The sequence below is a fragment of the Solea senegalensis genome, linkage group LG17, assembly GCF_019176455.1.
Source record: "Solea senegalensis isolate Sse05_10M linkage group LG17, IFAPA_SoseM_1, whole genome shotgun sequence".
NCBI classification, from domain to species: Eukaryota; Metazoa; Chordata; class Actinopteri; order Pleuronectiformes; family Soleidae; genus Solea; species Solea senegalensis.
This window is the reverse complement of record NC_058037.1, coordinates 18791058-18810409: the sequence shown is the minus strand read 5'-3', so window position 1 is coordinate 18810409 and position 19352 is coordinate 18791058. Positions and strand designations below refer to the sequence as shown.

Here is a 19352-nt window from a genome sequence, read left to right as displayed (position 1 = left end):
TCCAGGCGAGAATGTAGGCCACGGCTCTGACAGCAGGAAGGCAGCGCCGCTCTTCTCTTCTTCCCCGCATTCACTCGCTCACAGCAGCTGAAGACCATACACATGTATATGCATGTGTGTGTTAACGTGAGTCAGAGCAGCAGAGCTGAGGGACAAAAACCTCAGACCGTGCTACGCAGGCTGCACCGACAGCCAATCTTGTCTCAGCTTTGCGGAAACAAGCGCTCCTGCACGTCCCGCTGCACGGTATCTGAGCGGATCTGCAACCCTGACTGACTGAAACGCTGTGCGGTGGCTACACACTCTGATTTATGACGACTCTGATCCGCCCGGACTGTGCTCACCGAGGGCCCCACACCTGGATTACAACAGAAACTGCATCAACAAAAGATCGTTTTCCCCTCAAATCCCTTAAGTAAACACACTGTAAAAACCTCAACATGTGGGCTGATGAAATTTCAGATAACTCTCTACGTCACCTGCTGGAAAAAAAGCAATTCCCCCGTCGCTTCTTTCAAGCACATGTGGGGAGTTCAATTTCTAGAAAGTGTGGAGAAAACACGCAGTCAGCACCAAATCACTTCAGTGTCAAATCTGTGCATTTCTTTAGTAAGAAAGTGTAATTTCAAAAGTCTTTTTTAAACAGCTAAAACTGATTAGCTGATAAGAAATACTCATGTTGGATTTCATTTGGATCCCCACAGTAAGCAAAGTATCATTAAATGCTTAATTAGAAATAAGTTACAGCCTATAGACTGATACATATATGTATATATATACATACATATATATATAAATATATATATATATATATATATATACACAGACACACACATATATATACATATATATACACATACACACATATATATATATATATATATATACACACATATATATGATATATTTTATATATATAAATACACATACATTCCAAGGAGGAATGTAGGAATTGTACCATTTCTATTTTTGTTAGAAAACAAAATGTTTTTCATTTACATTTTTAATGTACTACATATGACTTTATTGCAGTTAAAGTATGTTTATGTTCACATGTGATTGGTCTGTAATTGGATAAAAAATGTCCACTGAACAAAGCACCACTTCACTTCTACACCTGACCTCATTCGACCACCATAATAAGACTAAATATAATTCTACAACTCATGACAAAGATTGCCTCTTAATCCACGATATAAAGATATTTATTATGCATTTTTCAGTCTGCACCAACATGACGGACCAAGCAGAACTACAACACCTGCCTATGAGTGTGTAAGGACAATTATCCCAAAGATAGAAAGTCACCAGTCATCAGAATGACGCATAATAATGTCTCAGACGTGATAAATATTTTAAGAGATCCATTGAATGCATCTTGTTAGCTGCTCTCCTAAGCTCAACACACTGTAGATCCTGCAGAAGTGAGGAAATATTTTACCAGGGTTTACGTTAGCTCAACACACAGTGGAGTTATTCAACAAATAATAATACCATCACACATTTGAATAAAATTAGAAATGCCCGTCTCTAACTGAAGTGCAATCATTTTGGGTTACAAAATGTTGAACTGTGTTTCCCAAACCTAATAATAATGACATTCTCAAATGTTTTGTTTAGTCCACAAACAAAAATCATTCTGTTTATTTATTTCTTTGTCATATGCAGCAAAGAAACCAGAAAATATCCACATTTAAGAAACTGAAAAAAAAAAACGTGTTTTATCATTATTAAAAAAAACACAACGCAATTAATCGATTATTAAAATAGTTGCCAATTAATTTAGCAATCGATTCAACGCCGCAGCCCTACTATCATCTTAACAATATTGCCAGTCAGCGACGGCAGGTGATCCTCGCTGATCCACCTGCCACCGGAGACGCCGTTCATCAGCATTCAGTGTGTGCTACGTGTTCGTTCCTGACCTCAGTGAATGCACCACAGACAGTGACATTTTCTCAGGTCGACTGCAGATGTCCTGGGGGGTTTGAGGACAAACGGCTTTGAACACCTACAGCGACAGAAGAATGCTGTGGCAATGTAAGGCAGGCTGCAGCGATGCTGATCACTAAAATGGCTGCTCATTCTGTATACAGACACAGAGCTTAGCTGGAAGGAGGAGGAGGAGGACAAGGAAGAGGAGGCCTCCCACTCCCAACAATTTGCCTCAAACATGGCTCATCCTTAGGTGAGCTTGGCAGTTCTTATATGGAGCTAATAATGGAAACGCCATCTCAACAGCCCGGCTTTTAAAAATGGGAATCAAACTCGAATAAATCACAATCCAATGACGGACGGACAATGTTGAGAATGATCACGCAGCAACAATTTCCTTGCTCATCCGACTCCACAAGAGACGCTCTGACTTTTAACCAGAGATGAAGGTAAAGTGCAGCACTTTAGCAGGTTTTCATCTCTTCTCGTCATTCAAGAAAAGAGACTCTATCATTTACAATACATGTTTTAGGGCTTACCTGGAATAAGTCTTAGTTAATGAGACTGCCTTAAAGTACACATGGATAAAGGCAAACAGTTAGTCAACTAACTGTGAATGTTAATTTGTAGGTTTACTTGAATTACACATTTCAGATACCATGTGGAAATCACACGGTACTTAGCGATACAATACATGACAATAATATCACGATACAACCATTCTGTGATAATCAATATATTCCAAGACAACCATAAAGTGATACGTCACGATATTTGTCTAACTGAATATATGTATTGGACGTGAATGGGGCTTCTTACTTAAAATATCGGTATCAGCCCTGGTGTATCGATTATCGGATTGCACATAGAACGACGACAATATATCACCAAATCGATATTTTGATCAACACCTATTTGACTCAATTATTTGACTGAACAAAATTCTTGTTATTGGGAATCAGGAATGAAAGAAAGTCCAAGTCACCAGAAATAATTTATTTTGGTGCCACAACATGGGAGCCTGCGTCTTTCCAGTCATCCTATGACCTTGTGTGTTAAAAATATATATCTTTGAAAAAGAAACTGCCTTCCAAGCCATTGTCAAACACCGCGGCAAATGGTTGAGGTGTGGCTAAAAATGCCAAGAAGCCCCAATAAAAGGTTTCTAAAGCGGATTCTACTGAGATAAAACTAAGATGTTTAGCAGTTTGATGGAATAATCGCTGGTGTCATTTCAGGCACGCTCACCCTCTCGCTGGACGCACTGCGACAAATACAAACCAAGTTCTAGGCAAAGCCAATGTGGTGGGACTGGCACTGCTTTTGTAATAACTCATAATTCCTGAGGGAAGGTTGACTGAAGTTGCCCACTTGAGCTTTAACTAAAGAAAAATGCTACCTGCGATATGAAAAAAATATCATTAATTGCAATTTTATGTTCAGAAGAAGGGTGAAATTACATTTTTCATATTACATTGTCTGACTCCTTCGAGTTAGAGCTGTCTCATTTGCCACGGTTAACGCTACAGAGAAAAACATCAACAGTAGTAGATTCAAATTGATGTTGTTGTTCTATACTCGACTGTCTGCGACTACACATACCTGTACTTGACCTGAATAACTGACTACTAGAGGGAACTATGAGTGGTGTGTAGGTAGGAGATTATAACACACACGTCTCACTGTATAGATCAGCTATTTGAGGGATTATGTTGAAGATTTGAAGGGGAAATTGTGATTTTGTGCTATATTTTTCCAACTATGTGTAGATGAAAACTGCAGGTGAGCGCTGTGTAAGACCTTGAGGTAATCGAGATGACTGTGGAGGAGGGTGGCCCTTATTTACAGTGAGGTGAGGAAGTAAAATGGTTTGTATATATATATGGCACTTTATTTCCCTTGATAACCACTTACAGTTACACTACAGAGTTATACAGCACACCTATGTGCAGAGCTGAGTTTTTCCTATCACATATAACTGGTGTATTCTGCGACACAGCATGGAATTTATGACTCATTAACTTAAATATTTTGTTTATTTTACATGCTTTTATTGTGACGTGTAAGTGGGGGTAAGGTCTATCAGAAAGCTGAAGATGTGTGCGTGGGTTTTCTCTGGGTTCTACAGTTTCCTCCCAGAGTCGAAAAACACGCAGAGGTTAATTGGACACGCTAAATTGGCCACAGGTGTGAATGTGAGAGAGTGAATGGTTGTTCGTCTCCAGAGCGTTCCCCCCCCCCGCCTTTCACCCTGTGTCAGCTGGGATTAGCTTGAGCAGAGGTAGCCAAAGAATGAATGAAGATGTCTTTAAAGGAAAATGGAAATCTACTCTGGCTGTATCCATACACATGCAAAGCACCCAACCAGGGTGTATGTAAGAATCAGATAGTCAATAGATTCAGTCTGTCAGGTTCTGAGATACATTGCTCGGTCTCTGTGGATTTAAAGTGTGAAAAGTGAAACTGCCACTGGGAGCAGTTTGTTTTTTCAGAAGGTTTTCTTGCCAACATGGAGGTGTAAACAAACCCAGTCAGGGCTCCAAATTAACTTTAACTTGCACCCATCCACGTTCTATACAATCTCTATATGTTGTGAATAAATAAGAGAAATCCTGAACTTTTCACTGACGTTTTGTTTTCATCAGTTTGTCAGATATCGTGATGACTGTATGACTGTCTTGCAATATGTTACCGTAATTTAATGGAAAATGGATGGATGGAGGGATGAATCCGTGTGCTGCTCCAAGACCTCTTGACTATGTGTTTAAATATGAAAAGGGAGAAGGTTGAAAAATGAACATGGGGTGGTTTTGCGAGAACTGACTCCTACTTTGTTCCTTGTACTTAGGAGTTGCCGCTCATATATCCTGGCTCTTATCTGCACTGCATCTGAGCTTAGAGAGGCCCCAACCACGATGCTTTCACTCACAACTGCAGCAACTGAGTAGCTCAGGCAGATAAACAGGTATCACAAAGCACAGTCAAGCAGAACTAAGTAGTCAATTGCCACATGCTTAAAGACAACACATCTGTTTTGCCCAAACTGAGAATTAAATGTGTTTTTAAACGTAATAAAAAAAAAGCTTTCTGTTACTTTTTAGTGACCAAATAAAACCAATTTGCTGTGCTTCCGTTTTAAGTGCCACCGCCGAAATTGATTCATTAAATTTCATTAAAGCGGTGTCGACTTGCCCACACTTACCGTACATGAAAGAGAAATAAAGACCTGTCTTGACTTAACAAAAAAATCAATGGGATTTTTGGGTGCATAAATTCAAACGTTTACTTCAATCCCACATCAAAACACAACTAATGGCATAACAGCATTAGAGGAAACTATAACACTAAATTGGATCTGCTGGCATATCCTCATCACTCATGCTACACAAACCTTATTTATGTTGAAGACACATCAAAACCAAATCGGCCATATTATCAGATTCACATAAATATTTCAAGGTCGGGCGTCACACCCGCCATGCTCCCAGCTGCTTTGACACCTTTTTCTGCTAAAGCTGCTGCTTTTATGCGGCCTTAATGACCAATCAGAGCACTGTACACCGAGAGGAACATTCAGCCATTCACACATTCATACCCTGCAGCACATCAAGCACACAGAGTCTTAAATAACGTTGTTCTGAGTAACACACTGTTGTAATTCTTAACACATTCTCCAGTAAACGAAATATTTCAGGCTGTTTGCTTTTGCTTTGAAAAAAACAAAAACAAACCTTGAGACATTCACACGTTCATTCTCTGCAGACACAAAGGAAAATTTCAAGTTTTAAACCTTCCCCGTACATTTTCATTCAATAATGCTTAAAGGAAGCAACGATTTTAAGCAAATAAATATATTTCAATTTGTTTTAAACAACTACTTTCGAAAATGTGCACTGTTAAATAACAAACTCACTCATGATGTTTAAACCAAATTCTGAGCCTACCTTCCAAATGTGGCACCAGAAATAAGGGCTGAACGACTTTGGATAAATATCGAACTGCGATTATTTTGACTGAAATTGCAATTGGAAATCACGACTCTTAAGACGAGGCCATGTTATTCAAATCTTCTATAGTCCCATTTTTGATGATCCCATGCGAACTGTAGCCTCAGATTCCTCTTCTGCTTACTCTCGCCTCTCTATCATCTCCAACTAGTCTGGCTTTTCTCATCTGACCTCTGACATCAACAAGGTATTTTTGCTCAGAGAGGAGCAACTTAACTGGATGTTTTTGGAACATACTCAGTGCTGCTGTGTGTGAAAATTACTCTTCTTGCCCATACTGATGCCCCGTTTGAACCTCAGCAGCTCATATTCACCGTGTTTACTTACTGTACCTCTGGCTATGTTCAGGTTACAGGCAAATCTGATATTTTTCCCTCAAATCATATATTTTTGGTTTGACACTCTTCACTGATAACTGCAAGGATCAAATTTGTCTGTCTCCATGGATGGCTTTGGTAAGTTCTTATTTCAAATGTGGCTGCAGGAAAATCTGAGTTGCCATCATCTCGCTGCACAAACAATCACCCCGTCACGTCACAGTGCACAGCAGAGTTCTCCTCGTAGCTCATGCCAAGCTCCAGAAATCAGGGATGTTGATTCCTTTGGCCGATATGTGCTGTCTGTTTCACTTTTCAATCTTCCAGCTAATAAAATGCAGCAATTTAATAATAACGAATGATAAACATGGCCCGTCTCTCCAATCTGAACTCGATGTCTGCACTGCAGTGCGCCTAAGCAATTTTGAATACCAATTATGTAACAATAAAATTTTTTTCTCTCAGAGCCGAGTTTTAGCATTTATTAAAACTACACACATGAGTGATATTCGTCAACCTCTCATAATCTGAAGCATTTGGGCAGTTCAGTCACCGGTTTTGACTTTGTTACATTCAATAACACAGTTAATTTGAGCTACTATGCCATTTTGTCCTCATCCTACTTTAGAAACATGAGCTGGGAATTGATTTAATAACTGAAGTGTCCACCTTGGCAGCACTAAATGTCGATATGTCCCCTTTCAGCTTGTTAATGTCCCACTTTTTCTGGTTACTACGTCATATGGCAGACACAACTTAAGTTGGCATCTTGTTGGTAGCATGAAGCGCATCATTCCATGTCTTTCTACCATGCATGAACTTCAAAATTTGGACTCCTCATTTTAAAAACACACCATTCTGGATTCTGTTGCAGAAACGCGATGAGAAGCGTTGACTTGACCAGTTTATTGAATTTAAAAATGAAATGGTAATCTAAAAGGTATTATTCGATTACTAAATTATAACTGTCAACTATTTTGATAAAACAAAGATATCATTAAAACATTTATGGACATTTGAGTTTTGAGTCACCATTACAAGGTCTGGGAAACACCAATCAACAGTTTATGACATTTTATGGACCAAACAAAGACTCAAATCAATCTACAACAAAAACTACAGATGGACTGATGTGTTTACATGTGTGTAAATAGTCTGGTTTTGATCAAACTAATGCAATAATTAATTTTTCCCCCAATGTTTCTATTTGAGGTGCCACATCACTCAGATTGAGACACCTGCATGCATCGGTTTTCAAATACACTCTGAATCAGACTTTAAAAGAAGAAAAAGATATTTAATATGTTTTTCCCTCACCATCGAGACTTTTGAAAAACAATGTGAATATGCAAATAGACAGGCAGCCTGAAAAAAGGCCTTTAACACACAGAGCTGCTGCCATGTGATTGGCTGATTATACGTTAGCAGTTGAACGGGTGTACCTAATAAAGTGGCCGGCGAGTGTTTGCATTCACTTGCAGGAGGAAAAAAAGAGATGGTGTCAGTGAATAGTAGTTACTGGGTTATGTGGAAAAATCAACAATGAGTCAGGCGTGTTTGGAGGCCCTCAGTGTGCACATCCTCCCTCCGCTGCAGCGGCCACTTCAGCCACGGTTCCTCCGGGGGGATGACATGCTGTCATGCATTAACCGAGCACGGGGTGGGGGGAAAGGGGAGAGAGGAGAGGGGGGGTGTCTCTCAGTTCACTTACCTGTGTTGTTGTCCGTTTGGTGTCCCCTGATAATCGATCCACGCTGGACGATAATAGCAAAAACAGCAGCTTAGCCCGAGCGTCAACACAGTTAGCCACAGTCAGCTAAGCTAACCCAGCTAACCAGATTAACTTAATTTAGCAAAGGTGGCCAGAGATGTTTTGACTTTCTTTTCTTTTTTAAAATTCCATAAACAATCCTCTTTTTTGAGGGAGGGGGGTCCAACGTTGAGGTCAGCCGCTGCGTCAACAACACGCGCAGGGAAGCCCGAGCAAAAAGTTGCTGCGTTAGTCAAGCTCCGCTGGCGAATTTAGCGTCGGCTAATGTTGACAAACAAGCCTGCGTGGGTAAAAAAACACACCACCACCACCACGACGCGAGAGGTGAGCTAGCGCCGAGCTGCTAGCACGCTTAGCCTAGCCTAGCTAACCCACCTTGCTAAAAAAAAAAAATCCAAAACCTGCCGCTTCACCAAAACAAAATCCCCCCGTTTTTCCTGCACCGCGTCCGACGACCGTTGTGTCCCCCGCGGGCAAGAAGCGGAGCGTCATTCACTCCGGGGGGGAGGCAAATCACTCGCGGGGCGGTTTCCTAGCGTTTCAATGACGGCGCACTCGCGTTTTGCAAGCCCAAGTTGTCGCTGTGGTCTCTGCTCTCCGCCATTTCCAATCTCTCTCAACACAAACAAACAGGGGCTGCGTGTGCGCGCGGAGCGTCGGTGCGCGCGCTCGCGGGGATTCAGCGGCGCGCGGAAGACGGACGAGAGCGTGGCGTGTGTTTGTGTTTTGATATTAAAGGAGTGATCATGATGGTTTACTTCATGACATTATGTCATCTCTTTGTCCATTTACAATGGGATCTGCGGGTATAGTTTTTATGGATTGGCACCTGGATTAAGTAAAAAGTGGCATGGAATAATTAACTCGAGAAATATATCGGGCGATATCGGTCTGATATTGTCTTTCTTCAATTAAAACAACTGTGTTTTCTGAAGCATTTCACGTCATATTTAGAGTTTATGGATCGTCTCTAATTTAACTTTTACAAAAATCTGATCCTGTGAGTTGTAGCCAATATCGGACCGATACTGATACAGAATATCGTATCAGCTCATCCCCTTGATAAAATGGACGATATCACACTAATATCGCCATTAGTAGGAATTCGAGGGTGCGATATCGGTGTCGTATTTCACATTAAAAAAAGAACAAGCAAAACGAATGGATTTTACTTTCCATAATACTTTAGGAACATAAACACATACAGTATATGTAGATAAACTTAAAGTGAACCGTAAGCGTGTGTCCTTGCACACGTGTACTGTACGTGCATGTGTGCACGTGTACACGTGTGTGTTTGCTTTTCCGATACTATAAATAGAGAGAGAGAAGGAGAGCGGCGAGAAAAGGACAAAAACATGGAACATGTGCTGCATCACATGACTGGGAAGAAAAAGAGACAATAAAAACACAAAAATAAACATAAAATGACCGCAAAGAAGTTTTTATTTGCCTCAATAATAGTTCAGAAAACTGATGAAAAGGTAAAAAAATGTTAAGTTAATCTTATTTTTATTGTTTAAATTAAGGCGTTGGGTATAGGGTATAACATCGAAGTGGATGTTACTGGTCGGGGCTAATATGTTGTTAGCTGTTGTTAGCAATATCAGATACCAGACCATCGCGCTGTTCTGTTTGTTTACGACTGATTTACTGTGAAACAAATACGACAGGAAGTGCTATTTACGCCGAAGGTAGCGGCATTTTTATGGTGGGGTTCCTCCAAGTTCCGACTACAAATGGAACGCACCATGTGCTCCATGATTCTCCTTTTCACTTCTTCATTTACTCGTGATGCAACTTCCTGCCGCTTCTCACGCTTCTAATAATCAAACAAATGACAAAACGAAACGCTTTAACATCCATTTAAAACAATTTAGATAAGATTAAATTATTACAGATTAAGACACTTTTATGAATCATCCATGATTTTGATTATGTTCTTGATGAACTGAGTAATAGTTTGGTCCATAAAATATCAGAAACTGTTGGAAAAATGCTGATCGGCGTTTTTCAAACCTGGAAATAATCGAGTTCTCAAATGTCCAAAATTGAAAATAATAAAATGAAATAAGCCTCTAAAATGATTAAAGGATGATAAAAATAGTTGACAGTTGACTTAGTAAGTGATTAATCGAGTAACTGTCTCCGCTTTAATTATGTTTAACTCCATCGACAGCAACTGGAAACAATAGAAAACCTAAAGAACTGCCAATAAAAACAGACTTTGTGTGGACGCTCACTGCTGCTCCGTACAGAATCCATAGTGTCTGGGACAAAGTGATCCATACGCCTGCTGCATTATTCATGCGAGCGCGGGGCGGGTCCGTCCGGGACCTCATGTCTACAATGTCAAGGACTGTCTTCAGCTTCGCCTCCGCAGCAGAGCAACAACGCAGATAAATGTCAGGGACGGGAAATAACATTTAAGAAAAAAAAGCAATAACATGAGTACAGTCAGTCCTGAGGCCTCTGAGGTCACGACCTTCAGGTCAGGTACAACCACCTCGCCCAGATCTCTGACTGTAAAAACCTTTCTACACTATAACAGTAGAGATATCTACAGTTTAAATGCCGTTGTCCACACCTAGTATGATCTATTTAAGACACATTAAGAATTTGTTCACCTCTTAATGTCACCATGAGACGGCCTTTGCTGACAGGAAACTCAAGTTTGTGCCGCTCTGTAAGCCGCTCACTCTCCCCGCACCAGACTCCATAGAGAAAACCGGCGATTTTACGCCACAGCGGCGTCACAGCGCACAGGAGTTGTCGATCCACTTGCTGCCTCCATGATCACTAAGTTGAAATTACTCTCTTATTACGTCGGGGCGTGAAATCAAACTTACCACACGGGGGAGCAGTAGAGCAGTAGCTCCTGTGGTCGAGCGAGTGAACGTGACTTCAATTTCCAGCCGGTAACAAACTGTCTGAGAACTGAAGTGGGAGGAGGAGGGGCCCCACTGAATCAAATTCAACTCAGGGCCGGCCCTGAATCGTCCCACATTACAGACGAAACCTTTAAATAACCTCAACAAGTGTTGATTGGTCACTTTTTTAAAGCTCCACATCGTGAGTCATTAAAAGCAGCCCGTCGCGTTCATTTGAATATTGTCTGTTGTTGTGTTGTCGTCGTTGTTTTGTTCATGATCAAATAATTGCAAGCAAACACCTCATTATGAAATACCTGCAGAGGGTGGAAGAGCCTTCAACGGCGCAGGTTTTTGTTGTTGTTTTTTACTTCAGTGAGCGAAACATGCAAATCACGTGTAATTAGCTGCATTAAAGCGCAGATATTTGCTTATTTATAGTTTCCTAAATAATGTATCCTGGATGGAGTTTTTTTTTTAAATAAATTCGAATGAGGAATTGGTGTTAAAGTTGAAAATGTGAAGACATTTATTGATAATAGGACACGCCGAATTAAATTCTTCTTCTAGGAAACATTTAAATATAGATTATAGATGTTCACACTGACTTCACAGAAAACCAGGTGAAAAGTGAAGGTCAGCGGCGACGTCACAGACACTCTGACATAAAAACATCCTAAGAACACTGCAGCTAAAGCGGATTTTACTTTGAAGGGTCAAAACTGTTTTATATAAGAGGCAGAAACCGTGACACGGTGACGATCAGTCAGTCACACGAGTATCAGTTCTGCCCTGAGGGCGACTGAGGCTCAGGAGTGCGATGTAAAAAAATCCTCATCATATGTTTCTACTCGCCTGTAAAGTGTGCAAACACAGAGTTACAGCTGGATATGGACGACGACTGCTACAGTACTACGCTCTGTGAACAAAACAAAGAGCACTGTGCCTTTAAATGATCGGGGGCAGCTGATAAATTGTCAGAAAATACACTCGCCACTTTATTAGGTACACCCGTTTGCCTGCTTATTAAAACAAATATCTAAATTAGCCCATCACAGAACAGCCGCTCAACACATGGACGCATGTAGACATGATCAAGACGAGGTGCTGAAGTTTACAACGAGGAAGAAAAAGGCCGATTTATGCGTGAATTTTCATGCACGACCATGTCCACAGAGAATGTCAGGGGAAAAATGGATACAATATCCAGTAAGTGATAGATTTCTTTGAGGAAAAGGTTCTTTTTGGACACCAGAGGTTGGAGGAGAATGACCAAATACCAAATAACACTTATTCTTATAGTTTCCACCTCTTTGTACAGCTGCAAATATCTTCTTTAAGATCTTGTTTTTCTTCACATGTCTTATATTTAACGTGCCCGAGTTGTAAAGAGCTGATTTAATGCAATAATATCACAGTGTCCATCTCTCTGAAATCACACCACTCCATTGGGTGCCTGTAAGTACACATGTATTTTTGTACCTAATTTTATGAACGTGAAACATTAAAATAATAAGAATCCATGATCTTATAACAGTCAATGTCCCCACTGCTTTTCAGAATAAAATAAAACACCAACTATGTGTATTTTAGGGCATTTTGAACACATTAAATCAACATTCACAAACATACAGCATTTTCTTGCTTTAATCTGGCGAGTTGCGGCTGTTTTGATGCACAGACAAAGACAGAGACCGACGAGGAGCAGCTTCTGACATTCATTTCCGCTGATAATGTGTTACCGTCAAAGAGCAATAAAGTGTCCACTTGTTGTCGTCATTTGAAGAGTTTGAACTTGCGCAGCAGAGGCTGCACAGTCTCTTTAGGATACGGCTTCAGCGCCAGACACGTGGGGAAGTTCTCTGGCTGCTCGACCCAAAGCTTGTGGGAAACACCGGCCTGAGTCAGACTCTCTGACAGACCCGAGAGCGCGGCCTCGTCTGGAGCCTGGAGACGATACAATAAACACACACTGAAGCCAAGATGGTTCAGAATTTATGAGTCATAGACTGTGTACAGACTTTACACAGTTTACACACATTTAATAATGCAGGTGAAAACAAACCTTTTACATTCTGGATTGAAAAAGCTGATATTTGCAATATGTGTGAGGGAATCTTGTCAAAACAAAATATCATTGAAAATATTTGTATTTTAAAAATAAATGGCTTATCAGCAAAAATGTGTCGTTGCTAGAAAAATGTGCTCTACTTTACTGTAATCTGTTGACGCAATTTTTGAATGCGGCTTTAATCCTATAAGTCAATATCACGTGTACAGTTAAGTTTCAGGTTTTTTCTTCCATGTTATTCCCCACGTAATGCTGTTTTGGCTAATTAGCACAACATTCCAACGTGAGGGTGGGATAACTTCGACTAACGCGGTAAAATAGTCCAACTAGTCCAAGAAATATTGCCGAATAACACATGGAGCCGGGATACATCTTCATTTCTAACTGTTTGAATTGTATAAATGCTGTTCGCTTGGTAAATGTGTATAAAGATTAAAATACGTGGATATGTGAATGAGGTTCGGCGTGACGTGTCGCGCTCACCCCAAGCACCACTTTGTGCATAGAGTCCAGCTCCGCCAGGTAGCGCTGCGTGTCCGGGTCCGCGTAGTGCAGGTGGATGGCGGCGGTGGCCGCATGGCACGCCTGGGTTATCACGGCTCCCAGGGGCCACGATAGTTTGTGGACCAGATCCGAGCGGACCACGACGTACTGCACGAGCCGGCCCGGAGACCCGGCTCCCGACGCCGCCATTTTCAAGGAACGGAGTACAGGAACCGCTTTGTTTATTTTCCGGTTCAAGCCGCTGTGTGTCTCTTTCAAACAGACGCAACACCGCCCTCTGGTGGTTACTGTTAGAACTTCATGATAAAACATGCAGTCAAAAAATGTAATTTAGTCATTGATAAAATGACATAAATTAGTACAAATATGTATGAAGAAGGGTTAGGGTTTATCCTCCATTTAAATCCAAAACTAGACAAATTTACCGACATAAATTATCACAATTCTGAAATTAAACAACAAACTTATTTTATTAATATAAAAATGTAAAAAAAAATAAAAAATCAAATGTTATATGGAACAGCTGGGAAAAAACACTCTAATTTATGGCTGGTTTGTCAACATCTTTACACTCTACACAAAATAACTGCATCAGTTTTGTGTTATTTGACAATTTAACTATTTAATTAAGTTCAAAGTAAGCTCATATCTGCATTTAATTGTAAAAAGTGCACATTTTACGAAATAAACGACAAACAAACGCGAGTAAATGTCACAATAGTTATTTATTAAGCATACACATTATAATATAAATATAAAATATGCTATTTTTGATCTTTAAAATTGGTGAGACATCATTATATCTGTGTTTTAGACAGACGACCATACAAACATTTTTTTTCTTAATTTAATTAATATTCTACCAAAATCTGCTTTAAACTTCTACGCTGCCTTAACAAACTGGCCATGATGACGTCTTCCGACTGATCCAGGATCCGGTCCTGGTCTTAGATCAGCCCTCCTCCTCTACTACGTGCGGTATGCAGTGGCCACGCCCACGTACAGAGAGAGAGAGAGAGAGAGAGAGAGGGAGAGAGAGGGAGAGAGAGAGAGAGAGCACAATAACCTACCATTTATTTCTTTATATATTTATATTTATATACGGTTTATTTCTCACTGTCGTCCATCGATGGAAAAATTTAGCAGCGTGAAAAAATTCATCACTCGTCTTTTTTTTCTTTTTCTCTAGTTCCAAGAAACTGCGAAATAAGTTAAGAAGTAAATAAATAAATAAACATCAAACAAACATACGGAGAGAGAAAGTCTTCCACAGTGAAATCATCAGACAGAACTAATCGATCAGTCAGGATCGGGTTCAATTCACTTCCTGCTCGACTACAAGTCGGTCGTTCCATTTTTAACCAAAATTGAAAATGATCGAGTCCTGTGTGTTTCAACGATGGTCAGACCATGACGCGACACTTTCAGACCATGACGCGACACTTTCAGACCATGGCACTACACTTTCCAGACCATGACGAGACACTTTCACATGCGTGACACTTTCATGCTACACTTTCAGACCATGACGCGACACTTTCAGACCATGACGAGACACTTTCACACAACTAACGTGACACTTTCAGACCATGGCACTACACTTTCAGACCACACTTTCAGACCATGACACGCACATGGCAGACCATTTCAGACCATGACATTTTGGCACACTTTCACACAACTTTGACACTTTCAGACCATGACACTACACTTTCAGACCATTTTCAGACCATGACATTTTCACACAGACTTTCAGACCATGACACTACAATTTCCAACACTTTTTCAGACCATGGCGCAACACTTTCACACAACTAAAGTGACACTTTCAGACATGACATTACACTTTCAGACCATGACGCACGACCATGACGACAAGACCATTTTCCGCGCAACTAGCGTGACACTTTCTGATGAGCGACACTTTCAGACCATGACGCGACACTTTCAGACCATGACACCACGATGCATGACGGATTGAAGCCATGATGTGATAATTTCTGTCGACTGATTCTGCAGTGAATCAAGACCATGACGTGACACTTTATGCAGACCGAATCTGGAGTGAATTGAGAGCATGACGTGACACTTTCTGTCCAACTGAGACATTACGTGACATTTTCTGTTTACTAGGTCTGAAGTGAGTTGAGACCATGACGTGACACTTTGTTTACTGAGTCTGAGACCATGACGTGACACTTTCTGTCGATCAAGTCTGGAGTGAATTGAAACCATGACGTGAGGCTTTCTGTCAATTTGAAACTATGACGTGACATTTTCTGTCGACTGAGTCTGAAGTGAATTGATCCCCAAAAACTGTTTAATGACAATAAAGAACAAAGAGTTTCTTCTTTTTTTGTTGTAGTTTTTTTTGTTCCTTTAAGTTTCTTTTAAAGTTTGGTCGACATGCTGAGTCCTCGCGTTTTGCAGGTTTGTGTTGTCAATCAAAAGGAAAAGTACTGAGCGAACCATTCCTGGCGCTGAGCGTCCGCGGCGTCAATGGTGGCGTCCTTAGTCTCAGGAGGGCTTCAGCATGACACAGCAAAAACAAAGAAAAACACGTTTTAAACACATAAATACGACATTATACTTTTACATCACTATAATTTCTCACAAAAAACTATTTTTTTCCTTAAAGAATGTATAGAAAATTCTACAGGAAACTGTTATAGTTTGTTTATTTTAACTATATTTACAGTTTTGTACATTTTTGACATTTGTATAGTGATGCTTAGAAGGTTTTTAAATATTTCAAGCTCATTTTAAAGTGGGTAAATATTCTTTTTTTTTTGTATAGTGTCATCTTTCGTTTTATTTGCCTGAATAATAATAATTAAAAAACAATTAGTAATAATGACAATAATGCCTTTTGCTGTAACTTATGCACATTTTAAATCCAACCTAAAACTATATCTACAAACATATTCTAAAAATAATTCTGTTTTCTGCAAATCTGTCTTAATTTGCTGTTTATAATATGTAAAAAATACATTTAAAAAGTACTTTTATTTTGATAGGTTAACTCCTCTTTGCTGATGACTCTGTATTTTACTTGAGTGAACACAGAATATCTGTTAATAATGACGCACATTTGTTTTTACCAGATTAAAGGTCTGTTTACTTATTTCTGTTTGTTTTTTTTATTTATTTCTGCCTGTTTGGAGTTATTTGAATGTGTAATGTCCTGTTGTAGCCACAGGAGGGCAGCAAAGTCACAGAAAAGTCTGTTCAGAGTTCCATTTCTCTCTTGTAATGGATTTCTTTCATCTCTTTTTCATATTGTTTAGTTCTCTGGACTAAATAGAGATAATAAATAATTGTATTTAACAAAATGATGACACAGGATTTTGGCAGTAGTTGCAGTGCATTTCCTATATATTAAATCATAAAATATGTCACTTGAGGTTACTATAGAAGACAAAACAGAGTAATAATTTATATAAAGAACTAGGCTTTGCTATAAAACTATATCTTTTTAACGTTTTGCTGCTAAACTGTAGCATTGGTTTCATGTTTTAGAGAATTGAGAATTTCTGCCTTATAGTCTAATCAATTCACATAAGGTTTCTTATCTTTCATTTTTCATTTCATTCATCAGTATTTTAAATTGTTTAAAGAGTTGTTTGGTCCATAAAATGTAAAAAACAGAAAATGTTGAAAAATGTTAAAAATTAGGATTGTTTTGTCCATAAAACCAAAAACTATTCATTCTTAACGATTTATTTGAAAATATCCACAATGAGAAGCTTAAAACGTCTAAAAGCGTGCTCTCATCGTAAAAGAAAGTGAAGCGTATTAATGTATATAACATTTGTATGCATCTGTGTTTGTGTGTGTACTTGGATTTATATCTTTGTGAGGTCCATGTTTGAGAGGACATTTTCATGGTTAAGACCTGGTTTTAGAGTTAGGGTCAGGTTAAGGGTGAAGGAGAGGCACTTAGTTGTGATGGTTAAGGTTAAGTTAAGGGGTTAGGGAATGCATTATGTCTATGAGGTGTCCTCACTAAGACATAAAAACAAGTGTGTGTGTGTGTGTGTGTGCTTGTTTGCAGTGCAGCATTTCAGTTCATTCTTTACACAAAAACATGCAGCAGAACGGATACAGAAAATATCCAGATCATGCTCACTCACTCACTCACTCACTCTCTCATATGTCCACACATGTTATAAACCAGCATACTGGTGCTTTAAAGCACCGTTTTTAACATGTGAACACACACACACATACACACACACTGCATGTCTTTATGTGCGTTGCATGTTAAGTAACCACAGGAAGCAATCAGAGCACAGCAACTGTGAAGCCATTTTCAAGATAAGACACCACACACACACACACGCACGCACGCACACGCGTGCACGCACACACACAGATAGAGGAGCGTCCGTTATAGCAAAAGACAATATCTACTTCATTATATGTCAAATTTCAGCGTGGCAAAAAACTGTTGAGTCACTAAAAATAATCCACCTCGAGGAGGAAAAGTGCGGCGTGTGCAACATGCTGGATATTCAGATGAAGATGGAGGTGAAGACAAATTCAAAATAAAGGACACAATTCATCAACAACAACAACAACAACAACATGACAAATAGAAACAATAAGTTGTTTAACTTCCTGAACAGAAAAGAGGGGGAAACATCATGCCGACTGTTTACACCTTCAGACTGACGGAGACACAGCGGTGGAAAAGACAAATAAATAAATAAAAGTCAGAAATAAAAACATGCCCCATTTGCATTCCAAAGCCATTCTTCTAAAGCCATTCTCTGAAGCTTCGGTCGCTTATGAAGCGTGTGTTTATGTCACGATGCTGGTTCAGCAGGGAAAACTGAGTCAAATGTCTTTTTCACCTGAGAACATACATTCATATACAGTTGAAAGTTTGGGGTTTAACGCTAAATGCTAAATGCTAAATGCTAAATGCTGCCACTAAATAGCGGAGCTGACAAACTGTACATTTGACTTAACATGACCGTAACATGTCATTGGTGTAAATAAAAATATCTTAAGATTTTGAACATTACTTTGTTAAAAAATTAAATTAAATTAAAAAAGTCCATCTGCAAATGTTAGCATGTTAGCTAGTTCACTAGCTGAGTAACTGGCTTTGTTTAGATGTACTATTTACTGTAAGCAGTGTGTTTTTTTAAACAAAAATACTCACTATGTATATTTTTTTTCAACACAGAAGCTAACCAAACTGTACGACAATTTTGATAATGTTAGCAACTCTGTCCTGCTTTGCTAACTTTGTGGCGAACACAGCAGCAAAACCTGAGCTAAATATGAGGCACTGTTTCTCAGCAAACTTTTGCCAAACACTTTATCATTTATCCTTAAATGGCTAACAATTGTTCTAATTACGGCGTGGTAACGAGCTAACGCCTGTGCTACTTCGGATGCTAAAGTACAGCAGATCACCACAAAAGCCAAAATCTGTCCACGCGATAAGCAACATTGCACTTAAGTTCTCTGCTTTTACGTGTTTGTTAACGTCTTCCCTGTTGTAAACGAAGTATTTTTTGTAGAAAATTCAAAGCTTGTATATTTGTAAAATGTACAAAAATGGCATAATTTTTTTTTTTTTTCTTAAAGGCTATAATAATAAATTTCACTGTATTTTCTTGCTGCATTCACTAATGGCACGATCAGATGCTGAAATTATCGCAGAGTATAAAACCAGCTAGCTACACTACAGCTACACTTAATTCCACCAATAGTGGTCCGTTCAACAGGCAATAATTCGATTTATCAGCTATATATGGAACATTTAAGCGCTTTTCACCCTAACACTTGATAAACTCAGCTTCAAATGTCAATAATCACTTTTACGTCATTAGCATGTGAGAACGGACACGTTTAACACCAGTT

General features: G+C 39.4%; 2 protein-coding genes and 1 long non-coding RNA gene across 4 annotated transcripts in view; all 3 read right to left on the bottom strand.

The window, feature by feature from the left end:
- LOC122784461 lies at positions 1 to 8640 on the bottom strand. The gene is made up of 3 exons (XR_006362181.1): positions 7971 to 8640; positions 480 to 540; positions 1 to 358 (listed from the first exon to the last, which is right to left on the bottom strand). It is a non-coding gene; the product is annotated as an uncharacterized LOC122784461 (long non-coding RNA).
- A 3889-nt stretch (positions 8641 to 12529) lies between these two features.
- ptrhd1 (peptidyl-tRNA hydrolase domain containing 1) lies at positions 12530 to 13695 on the bottom strand. Its single transcript, XM_044048479.1, has 2 exons — positions 13455 to 13695; positions 12530 to 12847 (listed from the first exon to the last, which is right to left on the bottom strand). Exons 1-2 carry the CDS (start codon positions 13662 to 13664, stop codon positions 12677 to 12679), a joined length of 381 nt encoding a protein of 126 aa, XP_043904414.1. The 5' UTR covers positions 13665 to 13695; the 3' UTR covers positions 12530 to 12676.
- A 1712-nt stretch (positions 13696 to 15407) lies between these two features.
- The window catches only part of fam184ab (family with sequence similarity 184 member Ab), a 125739-nt gene continuing 121794 nt past the window's right edge, over positions 15408 to 19352 (bottom strand). The window contains exon 22 of one of the 2 annotated variants that reach the window (XM_044049505.1): positions 15408 to 16001. In XM_044049505.1, the coding sequence (XP_043905440.1) occupies positions 15920 to 16001 (82 nt within the window). In that variant the 3' untranslated portion in view covers positions 15408 to 15919. The remainder of the gene's footprint in view (positions 16002 to 19352) is intronic. The other variant, XM_044049506.1, reaches the window with a different exon arrangement.

What these genes read in the sequence shown, in the direction of transcription:
- ptrhd1 (XM_044048479.1), bottom strand. Translation starts at nt 13,664, where the DNA reads ATGGCGGCGTCGGGAGCCGGGTCTCCGGGCCGGCTCGTGCAGTACGTC. An exon ending in TGCACAAAGTGGTGCTTGGG is followed by an intron (nt 12,848 to 13,454) that starts GTGAGCGCGACA and finishes TATCGTCTCCAG; the next exon opens with GCTCCAGACGAGGCCGCGCT.